This window comes from Chelon labrosus (assembly GCF_963514085.1).
Source record: "Chelon labrosus genome assembly, chromosome: 15".
NCBI classification, from domain to species: domain Eukaryota; kingdom Metazoa; phylum Chordata; class Actinopteri; order Mugiliformes; family Mugilidae; genus Chelon; species Chelon labrosus.
Window position 1 is genome coordinate 4,901,402 of NC_140348.1, and position 12,581 is coordinate 4,913,982.

General features: G+C 42.5%; 2 protein-coding genes across 2 annotated transcripts in view; both read left to right on the forward strand.

Moving 5' to 3' along the window:
* The window catches only part of itsn1 (intersectin 1 (SH3 domain protein)), a 46,657-nt gene extending 42,110 nt beyond the window's left edge, over positions 1–4,547 (forward strand). Inside the window, exon 47 of the mRNA XM_084561369.1 lies at positions 87–4,547. Within this exon, the coding sequence (XP_084417495.1) occupies positions 87–235 (149 nt within the window). The 3' untranslated portion in view covers positions 236–4,547. The remainder of the gene's footprint in view (positions 1–86) is intronic.
* Positions 4,548–7,467: 2,920 nt separating this feature from the next.
* LOC311500888 (uncharacterized protein) lies at positions 7,468–12,045 on the forward strand (the record flags this gene model as incomplete). The annotated part of the gene is made up of 2 exons (XM_084562517.1): positions 7,468–11,144; positions 11,772–12,045. Exons 1-2 carry the CDS (start codon positions 8,227–8,229, stop codon positions 12,043–12,045), a joined length of 3,192 nt encoding a protein of 1,063 aa, XP_084418643.1. The 5' UTR covers positions 7,468–8,226.
* Between the last annotated feature and the right edge of the window lie 536 nt (positions 12,046–12,581).

Consider the following 12,581-nt stretch of genomic DNA (forward strand, 5'->3'; position numbering starts at 1 on the left):
ACCTGTCCTCCAGGATCGATAATGGCTTTCATTTCCAGTTTTATCACACTCTTCCTCTCGCTGTCTTTCGTCTCTCCTTTCTCCAGACTTCTTGGGCAGGACGGAGATCCGGTTGGCTGAAATAAAAAAGGACCAGGGTTCTAAAGGACCAATCACAAAGAGGCTGCTGCTCCACGAGGTACCCACGGGAGAGATCGTCGTCAGGCTGGACCTCCAGCTGTTTGAGGAACCGTGAGACCTGGGCAGGATTAGAACCAATCAATTTAAATTGGACCAGACAGTTGGGCTGGATTAGACTGGACAGGAAGACTGGACTGGTATCTCATTTCTCAGTGCATACATACAAGCTGTGTGTAATCATGTTAAACAACAAATTATCAAGATGAACTGTAGGCTACCTTAGCATTCAGTTGTCATGGATGACGGATTACCTCCTCTTTGGTTACATCTGGCAGGACCAAGGTCAGAAAGTTGAATTAGAGTTTATTTATATTTTACGAGAAAAGGTTCTGTTCGAAATACAATATCAGCTGATTCCTCTAGTATGACATAATCATTGAACCCCATTTGCTAAAGACAGCACAGATATTTTGGTATGAACACTGCAGTTATGCTCTCTGCTATCTTTTAATGACTTGGGTCATCTGGCTTAATGAACAGCTTTATTCGGAAAGTTTTAGTGGTAACGTTGCATTTAATTGTTGCAAACAATTCGGACATATTCTCCTCCTTTCAGGTGCAGTCCTAGCAAATTTGAACAGTCTTTTGAGCCTTTTTCGTTACAGTGAAACAGTAAATAAAGCAATTATTGTCTCATTTCAGTTTTCAGAGATTAATATTCCAGAAACCGACAACCGGGTCTCTGTTGTTTTAATAAATTAACAAAAGTTAACAGCCAAGCGTGGCTGACTACATTGTCATGTATTGCTGAAGGGGTCCTGAACATGGCTGTGTCGTCCTTCTGTTAAAAAAATAACCCGGTGAAACAAATACATATGATTGTTTGACGTCTAACTGCGCCATTGGAGCGCTGAAAAAAGCTGAAGCTGGCTCAATTTTGATTTCTAATGTACCAAGCGCGGCCATTTACTTGTCCTGTTGACGTTGTTGAATGTCACCATCTCTTTAAAGATTAACTCATGACCCACGTCATTGGAGTGCTTGACAAAAGTTGAAGCCAGTTCATCTTCTGTTTGTGGCGTCACACAGTGTCAAGGGTTCAGCGTGTAGCTTCATATCTTCATTGGAAATGACTGGCAGCCTGATGCATTTCTGCCAGTCTTGTGAGTGCAGCTGTCAGCTCTTTATTTAATATCATCACAAATGTCTTACATATAGTTTCATGTCTTAAATTTGGTGCTTTCCCTGTAGTAACACGTACCAATCTAACAGATGCTCACCAAGAGGAGGTGTTCATTCATCAGGCATGAATCATGTGGCACTATCAAGCAATGAGAACCCAAAATCTGTTTCCTGTTCCAGTCCAGTCTGCTTGTGTCCTCCTTCAGTCTGGTCCAGCCTCTGAGATCATCCAGGTCTTTACTATTTTCTCTACTTCTGCTTCATCAGACACTCCAGTGACAATCCCAGCCCTCCTACTTTTGCCCAAGCAAACCCAAACCTGTGTGTTTGTGTGTGAGGTTGACTGCCGGTGTGAATGAGCGCGTACGAGTGTCGAGGTGGACAGGCTAATTAAAGGCACGGTTCAGTCAACATTTTATTATTTAAGTCTTTCTCCAGGCTTATAGATTTGAGGTACTGCATGTATAGGGACCTTGACATTGTGAAATCCTTTAGTCTGTTTCTCTGTTTTGTTTTGCTCACTGAACACTTGCCACATTATCTCAGAAAGTGCTACATATGTACAGATTTAAGGAGAAGTGCTAACGATGCTAATAAACTGAAACTATTCACAGATTTTACTCCCCGTTAAATGACAAGTGTCCGGTGTGAATGAATTACAGACTAATGTCAAGATGTCCCTTTCACATGCATTAATTATAATAATATGGCTGAAACACAGTCACCCAGGGAACAGGTGTGACAGCTGATTTAAACGGAGGTACTGTAAAGAAGAATGTCTTAACTTTTCTGCATTGTTTTGTTTTTATTTTTTATTTTTTTTTATGTTGGATGCACACAGGGGAGATTTCTTCACGCGTCTCAACTCTGATGTAACGTTGCTGCTGTGTGTTGAGCTGTCACAGTGGCCGTCACTATGCAGGGGAAAGGAAAACAAATTTGAGAGCCCAGCGCTGGACTGGGGCCCTCAAACAGGCTCATGCGGTACTGCTTAAATGTATTTTATAGGAACCATCTCCACACTTTAACCCCAAGGGAGCAACTTTACTCTGCGTCGGCTCTCCCAGCACTTTCAAAGCAGACTGATCTGTCCTGTGGTGCTCTAACATCGCCGATGTCAGAGCACAACAGGACACGACTGACTTATATCAATATGCAGCAGCCATTCTGAGTACTCAGAGTAGGAACATTTACGTGGAAGATAAAAGCAGACAGTTCTTTTCAACATGGGCAGTGTAGGTTTTTTCGAAAATGTACCTCGATTAAGAGGTAATAATGCATTTGTGGCGGACTATTTCATTCTTTTTGTTGTTGTTGGATTAATCCAGGGTCAAAATAAGCTTGTCACCAAGTGCAACAGTGGCTACGTTTACATGGACAATGTTTCTTCATTCTGATTGAATTCATTCTTATCAGAGATTTCCACCTTAACTCTTCACATGGATGGCTACATAAAATGATACAGGTTTTTACATTCCCTAAAACAATGGCCACTATACATCTTTATTGACAAAGTGGTTCTGCTGCTGTGAAGCGGCAAACGTACCAGAAATAAAAGTTGAAAGAAAGAAGAAGAAATTGATTTAATTCAATAGAAGAAGATGACCAAGATGTTTCTGTTTTGTAGCGTTACTTGAATAACTATTTTTTTCTTCTTTTTTTCCTCCTGGAAACTCATCATATGATGTTCACCTCACGTGGAATAAACATGCTCAGAAAGAATGAAGTTGTTCCAACCAGAGAAGCCATCAGATCAGGTGTTTACATGGTTATTATTTACATGGTCTAATATTTTCCTATTGAATGGCTTTTCAGAGGTTCATATCAGTCCTCTCAGTCTGATTGAAAGCTCCTTCCTCATTGGGCCAGTCTGTTCTGATTGAGGCATTTTTATTCTGCTTATCAGTGGAACACTAGCTACTGTGTAAACATAGCCTGCATCAACATTTTGTGAGCCATAATGACTTAAAATTAGCAAGAAAATGGCTAGCTAGTTAGCTATAGCATGCTAAGAGTAGCTCACAATGTGTGAAAATTTTTAACATTAGTGAAATTTTTTGGAGATCAAATTGTTTAAAGAGGGATGTTGTTTTTTTAAAATGATAATAATACACGTATGTTGCTGCACATTTCATTGACAAGCTAGCACATCATGGAATTAGCCTCCTTGTTCTTGTTAAGAAAAAAAAAGTCATAAGATGTTTTATTGATTTGTTTTATTGGTTCACTGTTTTAGGTATAACTGAGCATATCATGAAGTCAGTTTCCCATGTTGAAAACTCAGGAGTTTCTTTAAAGGCAGCATTAATCTTCCATGTACACTTCGCCCACCTGAGTATTCAAAATGGCCGCCGCATCAGTCAATGGGACAGATCCCAATCCCATCTGGGTCGCTCAGCAAGGTTGTATATACGTTAGTTAGCTAGCTACTCGGCCGATCAGTAAATCTAGTTAGTGGTTTTAATTAAACGCCACGGTTACACTGAGACAACAGTTACCTTAGTGACCAGCCACTGTCCAATCAGAAGTCAGCAAGGCTCAGCAGCTTGACTCTAGAGGAAGGTGTGAATGAATGTTGGTGTATCCCCAGAGCGAAGCTAATGATGATGGATGATGATGATGATGATGAAGTTGTCTCACATCCCTCTGTACTGTTAACCCCGTTCTTTCCACACTGTACTGAAATTAATCCAGTATGAACCTGTTCTTACTGTCTACCTTCCAGGTTGTGTATAATACTGCTGTTATCTGAGAGTTAATATATGAGTGCTAAGGGGGGCGATAAAGGCAGCCTGCTGTTAATTATCACTGTAGAAGATGATGTACGTTGTTGTCTTTCAATGTTCAGAATAAACTTCAGTTGGACCAAGACCGCAGCTGTCAGTATTACTGTTTTCTTGTAGCATTTATTTGTTTTTAGCCAAACTTTAATCATTATTGCAGCGATGAGTTGCTGTGGCTGCCATTTTTTGTGCAGACTAGCCTTTCCTCTTAAAAACTGCATAGGGGTCAAAATGTTGATTACTACATAAGTAACCACCCCCTTTTTACTCAGTATTTAATGGATGCACCTTTGGATGCAGTTACAGCACTGAGTCTGTGTGGACTGACCTCAGTCAGGCATGCACATCTGGACACAATTTAAGTCCATTATTCTTTCTAAAACGCCCAGGTTGCACAGGGATGAAATTCTATTGCAGTCGCTCACTCCAGAACATTCACCTCATGCATGTGTAGATTTAGCTGTATGCTACTGTTTTACCGGAAAATAAATCTTCTTCCAAGTTGTAGTTCTCTTGCCCACCAGGATTTACCTACAGTATATTTTCCTGCCTTCTGGGACCTGCTGCCAAGTAGCATCCCCACACAGCATGATGCTGGCACCACCATGGGGCGGTGGGGCGGGCGTGCTTGCTGGGGAAGACTGGGCAAAGTGAAAAGATGCTCAAAAAGCTGTGAACTCTCCAAAAGCCCAGCCCCGCTTCTCTCGGACGAGACAACGACGGACACCAAATGCGACGAGTGGATCACTGTTGTCCTGTTACTGCTTCACTGTTAGCTGCAAAAACATTAAAATGTATATCACTGACCACCGTGCACCATTTTCCTTTTTGCGTTCACATGGTTCAGTTAAATATGAATTGACATCAGAGTGAAAAACAAATACATACAAGAACACTTTCATATGGATGATACTAAATAATAAATGCTTTTCAGGTTGAATCCCACTCAGTTCACTTTCACTTCTTGAAAAGTGGATCTTTGGTGTATAATGCATGTTATTGCATGATTTACACAGAATAAGGAAGAAAAGGCTAAATAATAAGGTCCTATATAGTCCTAAACAATTTCTTTATTTGAATATTTAATCTTTTTAGTCTCTATATACTTTTTTCCCCCACAGTCCCCACAGTCAGAAGAAATTCTCATCTCCAGTTACGTAAGGTGCTGGGATTTTACATTAAAACAACAAACCTCTAAGAGCTTATTAGAATTGATTACATTATTAACAAGTGGAAACGTAATGAATCAGCTGAGAAATATAATTGACGCCTATAGTATAAGTTCATTTTAACCAGTCATATTCGAGGTCTATGAGCATGAACAACCCAGCATGCATCACGTCATGTCAGATCTGCACAGATCTGCATGAAGTCGAACACGCCTAATCCTAATCACATTTCACGTGTACAACGCCTCTTCCGGCAACAAAGTTTCACGCGAGATTCACGTTCACGTCCCAGAGAGTTCAGTTTCCCCAAGATGGCGCCCGCCTGGATATGTGAGCCAGACATGAACGGTACTGTGTTCCTTTTTTAAGTTCTCAATGCTTCGGTTTACATGTAGAGACCCTAGTTATGCTACCGTGTAAGTGTGGTGATATTGTGAGCCTTGTCAGTGGTATATAAATAGCGATTTCTTTTTATGTGTAGGTGTGCCCCGAAGGCTAGCGTTATACGCTAATTAGCGGTTTGCAAGAAAACTGGTCACATTTGACTAACAAAACAAATGCATGAAAACAAATACCAGAGAACGGTCGAACTCGGTACACATGTGTTATTAACCCCAGGTTCATTTTGCGCCGGAGTTGTCCTTTAAGTGATTTTTTTTAAATCTAAGGATATAAAGCATTTCATATGTTCTTGAGAAAAAAAAAGCTTAGATTCATTTTATTTTTTTGTTATTGGATCTTTATTTAAGGTAACATTTTAAATGCAAGGCTTTTACTTATGACAGTGTTTTCACAGGCTGATGTTGACACTTTATTTTCGTCAAACATCCCAGTGCTTATTCTAAAACAGGTGTAAATGCTGTGTATTACAACACAGGCTGTGCAGCAGCAGGGTATATATAGCTTAGACATTGCCCTTTTTAACACAACCAAATACAATTCAAAAGATCCACTGAAGTATTTCCCATCAACTGAACCATAATATGCAATAGCTTTGCATGTATTGGCTTTCTTAAAAGCTCATGCTTTTCACTGAATACAAAACTATAATATAAACTATTCCATATTTAAGTTATATGTTTATCTTTACAGTAACCAAGTATACATTAAATAACCCATCTGCTTGAGGCTCCACAGCATCCCCCTGCCCAGATTGTCCACCACTACGTCCAGCCATGCCCCAAACCTGGAGGTCTGGCCCATCCTCCTCGCCAGCCAGCCGTCCACACCTGCACAGAGAACGTAGAGGCTTAGAAAAACCATCTTCAACATTTTATTAATAATACGTCTAATTTAAAAAAAGTAGCAAATTTGGTGAAGACCATTTGAAGGATCGCGGGAGGGCTGGAGCCTGTCCCAGCTGTCATCGGGCGAGAGGCAGGGTACACCCTGGACAGGTCGCCAGTTAAGTCATTACAACACTCATTGAACACACAACACTCATGTTGACAGCACCTAAATGAAATGCAGATTCATTTCCAAGTGAAACTGGGACATGTGAACTTCCAGCAGTGTCACAGTTAGGGCAAATTTTGTATTTGTATGTATTCGTCTGTCTGTGCCAAGAGCTTTCTAAAGGATTTGAAAGGTGAGGTGGAAATAAGTATTATAAATATTAAGTCGTCCTTACAGACACTGTAAACAGACACCGCTTTACCATCAAGAGCTACAGAGACCAAGTACAGAGGTACAAACACAGTTGGTGTCTCATAGGCAGCCCAGGCAGCAACGATAAGGCCATGATGTATCCTGAAACAGACATACAAACCATTAGAACAGAGGAGAGAGGAAAGCCTTGAATTCACAGACAGCTTCCTCACACATGTTCTAAAGTCACCTTTTAATCACTGTGATATCAGCATAAATGCCCTGTGTGGGTCATGTGACACGGAAAGCTATTCAGAAAACCTTTTAACCATGAATAAAATATTACTTTAAAAATGAAGAAACCAATATAAAGAGGTGTGTCTGATTTGTCCAGTGTAGTAGTAATTTATGTCCAATGACTAAACAAAAAATGGCTGTCAAAATTAACACAATGTACCAAGACTAAGGTGTAGTTTAGTGCCTCATTTTGTTGAAAAATCAGGGATTTGTCACACTTCACAAATTCATAGAAGAATACGTTATTTAGATTTTCCTTATTATTATTAATAAAAATGCCGGCAACTGATTATCTGCTTTTTCCAAGCTGCCTATGACTGCTTAATGTGCATAAGCTAATAACATTAGTAACATTACTGATACACGTACAAAACACAAATTTAACTGTTACAGCTTTCTGTCACTTTAAAACAGAGTATCTCAGTTGTGGAAAGTTCAAATTAATGTTGCATTTTTGTAAAAAGAAAAAATAAATGAACCCACAGACGTTACCAGAAAAATGAACACCCGCACAAACTCCCATTAGTGGTAAGAACTAACTAAAATGACAGATATTACACCAGTATACCAGATACTTTGACCTAATATCCACTTTTATTACTCTAATCTGTGTCCATAGAAGGACATGGACTAACATGGAAGAAGCAGAGTTTGTGACCTAAAGTGCAGTCAGCCACTCCACTTTTGGAGAACACTCTTGACGTCCATGTTTAAGAACACTCTGTGGTGCAGAGCAAAGGTGGACTGCCCATGGAACCCCTGTTGCTGGGCAACAAATTCAAAAGCAAACAAATGTGGTCACATGATGCTGCTGCTAGGCAACATCTTCAAAGGCAAAGAAATGTGGTCATGTGACTGAAAGATCAAAGACGTGACATCAAAGGCAAAATAAGTGAGGTCACATGATCATGTAATTTTCTTTAAAGGACCATCTGCATGTTAGCAGTCACATTATCGACTATCGATTGGTGAGACATATCTACTTTCGAGAGAGAGTTCACGACACACTTTGACACAGTCTACAACAGACACAACAGACAAAAATACAGCGTACGCTTGATTCTACATTGTCCTTGCTACTCGGATCAATGGCCCAAAGAAACAACCCAACCTACAGACAGGAGTCTGCAATGACTCCTCAGAATACTACCGCCCCGAAATTCTTTGCCTTCACCGGGGACGAAACGGACCTCGAATTGTGCGCTGAGGAAGTCCACGATCTGCGACGTCAGCTAAAATCAGTGCGCAAGCAGAACAATTGGCTTTCCTCTGAAAAGGACAAGCTCCACAAAGACTACAACTTCATCAAACGTGAGAATGACAGGCTGAAGGGACAGATGGAGAAGCAGAAAAACACCAGAGCCAAAGAGCTGAAGGACGAGACACCGTCACAGAGCCACAACAAGCTCCAGCTAGAGGTCAATGACCTGAAAAAGGAACTCAGCCAGAGAGACCAAGAAATCCTTCAGCTCCAGAAGGAGAAGGAGAATTTCTCTGCAAGCCTCAGTGACAACAAAGAGCTGCTGGCTGAGAGAAGAAATATGGAGGAAGAGAAGAAGGCTCTGGAGGACCTGAAGAACCAGCTGGAAGAACAGAAGGCAAAACTGAAAGAGAAGAAGAAAAAATGGATGCAGGAAAAGAGAGAACTGCTTTACAAGGAAGCAGACAAGAAGGATAAAGAACAAGAAGAACTAGAGGACAGAAACAAACAAATGATGGAAAAGAAAGAGCTACAAGACAAGAATAAAGAAATGGAGGACAAAGTTAAACAGCTCCTCCAACAGCTGGAGGAGACTAAGAAAGAAATGTCACAAAGCAGACAAGAACTGAGTGAGAAGAACACCGAAATGGAAAACCAGATTATAGAACTGCAGAAGACAAACAAACATCTGGAGGAGACTCAGAGAGAAATGGTGGAGAAAACTGAAGCTCTGAAAGACCAGAGTGAAGTTGTGGAGCAAGAAAACACAGAGGAGAGAAACAAACAAGTGATGAAAAAGAAAAAGCTGGAAGACAAGAATAAAGAAATGGAGGAGAAGATTAAACAGCTGGAGGAGACCAAGAAAGACATGCTGAAAAGCAGACGAGAACTGAGGGAGAAGAACATTGAAATGGAAAAACAGATGACAGACCTCCAGAAGAAAAACAAATATCTGGAGGAGACTAAGAGAGAAATGGTGAAGAAAACTAAAGAACTCAAAACCCAGCATGAAGATGTGGAGCAAGAAAACATAGTACTGGGACAAAATGTTAAACATCTGGAGGAGACCATGAAAGAAATGGAGAAAAGAAGTGAAATGCTGACGGAGAAGAACGCAGAGCTGGAGCGGGAGAAGAACGATCTGGAGACGAAGAGTAAAGCAATGGTGGAGAAACGTGAAGAACTGAAAAATAAGTTTAAAGACTTAATTAGAGGGAAGAAAGAACTGAAGGAGAAAAATAAAGAACTGGAGGGGCAGAAGAGAGAAACGGAGGAGAAGAATAAAGGCCTGGAGGAGCAGAAGAGAGAAATGGAGGAGAAAATTAAACAACTGGAGGAGCAGAAGACAGAAATGTCAAAAAGCAGACAAGAACTCAGTGAGAAGAACACTGAAATGGAAAAACAGATGACAGAGCTGCAGAAGAAAAACAAACATCTGGAGGAGACTCCAAGAGAAATGGTGAGCAAAACTGAAGATCTGAAAGACCAGAGTGAAGATGTGAAGCAAGAAAACATCGTACTGAGACAAAATGTTAAACATCTGGAGGAGACCATGAAAGAAATGGAGAAAAGGAGTGAAACGCTGACGGAGAAGAATGCAGCGCTGGAGCGGGAGAAGAACGATCTGGAGATGAAGAGTAAAGCAATGGTGGAGAAAAGTGAACAACAGAAAAATAAGTTTCAGGACTTAATTAGAGGGAAGAAAGAACTGAAGGAGAAGAATAAAGGCCTGGAGGAGCAGAAGACAGAAATGGAGGAGAAAATTAAACAACTGGAGGAGCAGAAGACAGAAATGTCAAAAAGCAGACAAGAACTGAGTGAGAAGAACACTGCAATGGAAAAACAGATGACAGACCTCCAGAAGAAAAACAAACATCTGGAGGAGACTAAGAGAGAAATGGTGAAGAAAACTAAAGATCTGAAAACCCAGAGTGAAGATGTGAAGCAAGAAAACATTGTACTGGGACAAAATGTTAAACATCTGGAGGGGACCATGAAAGAAATGGAGAAAAGGAGTGAAACGCTGATGGAGAAGAACGCAGAGCTGGAGCGGGAGAAGAACGATCTGGAGACGAAGAGTAAAGCAATGGTGGAGAAAATAACTGAAGAACTGAAAAATAAGTTTAAAGACTTAATTAGAGGGAAGATAGAGCTGACAGAGAAAAACAAAGAACTGGAGGAGCAGAAGAGAGAAACGGAGGAGAAGAATAAAGGACTGGAGGAGCAGAAGAGAGAAATGGAGGACAAAATTAAACAACTGGAGGAGACCAAGAACGACATGCAGGAAACGTGTAAAATCCTGAAAGAGAAAAACGCTTTGGATCAGGAGAAAAAAGACCTGGTGGAGAAAAACACACATCTGGAGGAGAATGTGAAAGACATTCAAGAGAAGAACGAAGAGCTGAGGAAGAAGAATGGAGATTCAGAGCAAGAGAAAACTAAATTGGAGGAGAGGAATCAAGAAATGGAGGAGAAAATTCAAGACCTGAGGAAGAGGAATAATGAATTACTGCTGAGAAATAAAGAACTGAGGCAGAACAAGACCGAAACAATGGAGAAAAATAAAGAACTGAGGGAGAAGAAGAGAGAAATAGAGGAAAAATACATGGAAATGAAGGAGAAGATCAGAGAAGCGGAAGAGGTTAAGAAAGAAACAGAGAAGAGAAATGCTACTCTGGAAGAGGTTGAGGCAAAGAAAGAAATAGAGACCGAGGAGAAAGACTCCACAGAGTCAAAGAAGAAAGAAAAGAAGAAGAAGAAGAAGGGTTTCTGGAGATGGCTGTGCGGAACGAAGAGTGAAGGAATGTGAGAGTGGCAGATCCTGGTTGTTCAGGTTGGCCAAAACCATCGTCTTTCACCCTTCCTCCATCTCAGCCATCCTAACCTCATCCTCCCCATCACCTTGGCTACCAGATCTCCACCACCCTCCCTCCATGACCCATCCACCTTAGCTCTCTGGAGAGAGAAAGAAGAGTGAAAGAATGTAAGAGTGGCAGATCCTAGTTGTTCAGGTTGGCCAAAACCACCTTCTTTCACCCTTCCTCCATCACAGCCATCCTAACTTCTCCATCCTGTCCACATTACCTCTGCTACCAGATCCCCACCACTCTCACTCCTCATTTTTTCCCATCCTCCCTCTATGACCCATCCACCTCAGCTCCCCATCCTCCCTCCATGACCCATCCACCTCAGCTCCCCATCCTCCCTCCATGACCCATCCACCTCAGCTCCCCATCCTCCCTCCATGACCCATCCACCTCAGCTCCCCACCCTCCCTCCCTCCATGACCCATCCACCTCAGCTCTCCACCCTCCCTCCATGACCCATCCACCTTGACCCCCGCCTCCATTACTCCACCATTCCCGTCTCCCACACCCTCACCCCTCTTCTCTTCACCATCCTTCCATTACTCTACTCCCCTACTCCCCGCAGAACCCCCCCACCCCCCCAGAGCCCCCCTACCCCCCTCGAGAACCTCCACAAGCCCCCGCCACCCACACCACCGCCCCATCAACGCTCCCCGCCCCACGACCCACCAACACCCCCGCCCCAACAGCCCAAGCCCACCCACCCACCTAACAGCCCAACTACATGGCCCCGCCCCAACAGCCCCACTACATTGCCCCCAACCCCGCCCAGCCCCACTACACCGCCCCCCGCCCCGCCCCTAACAGCCCCACTACACCGCCCCCCACCCTGCCCCTAACAGCCCCAATACACCACCCCCCGCCCCGCACCGCCCCTAACGGCCCCACTACACCGCCCGCCCCCACCCCCTAACACAAACCTTAAAACCATTAAAAAAAATAAAAATATAACAAATAAAAAAATTATAAATTTTGTGTGTCTATATGTCTCTATTTATGAACAACAAAATACAACTGCAACACGTTATAGCAGTTTTTACAATGACAGGTGAATGTTAATACGTTTTATTGTAGAATTAGTCAGTGGCTAAAGGTTTGATATTGTAAGAAGAAAGGTTGGTCCCTCCTTGACCCATACACCTCACCTCTCCACCCTCCCTCCATGACCCATCCACCTCAGCTCTCCACCCTCCCTCCATGACCCACCCATCCACCTCAGCTCTCCACCCTCCCTCCATGACCCACCCATCCACCTCAGCTCTTCACCCTCCCTCCATGACCCATCCACCTCAGCTCTCCACCCTCCCTCCATGACCCATCCACCTCAGCTCTCCACCCTCCCTCCATGACCCATCCACCTCAGCTCTCCACCCTC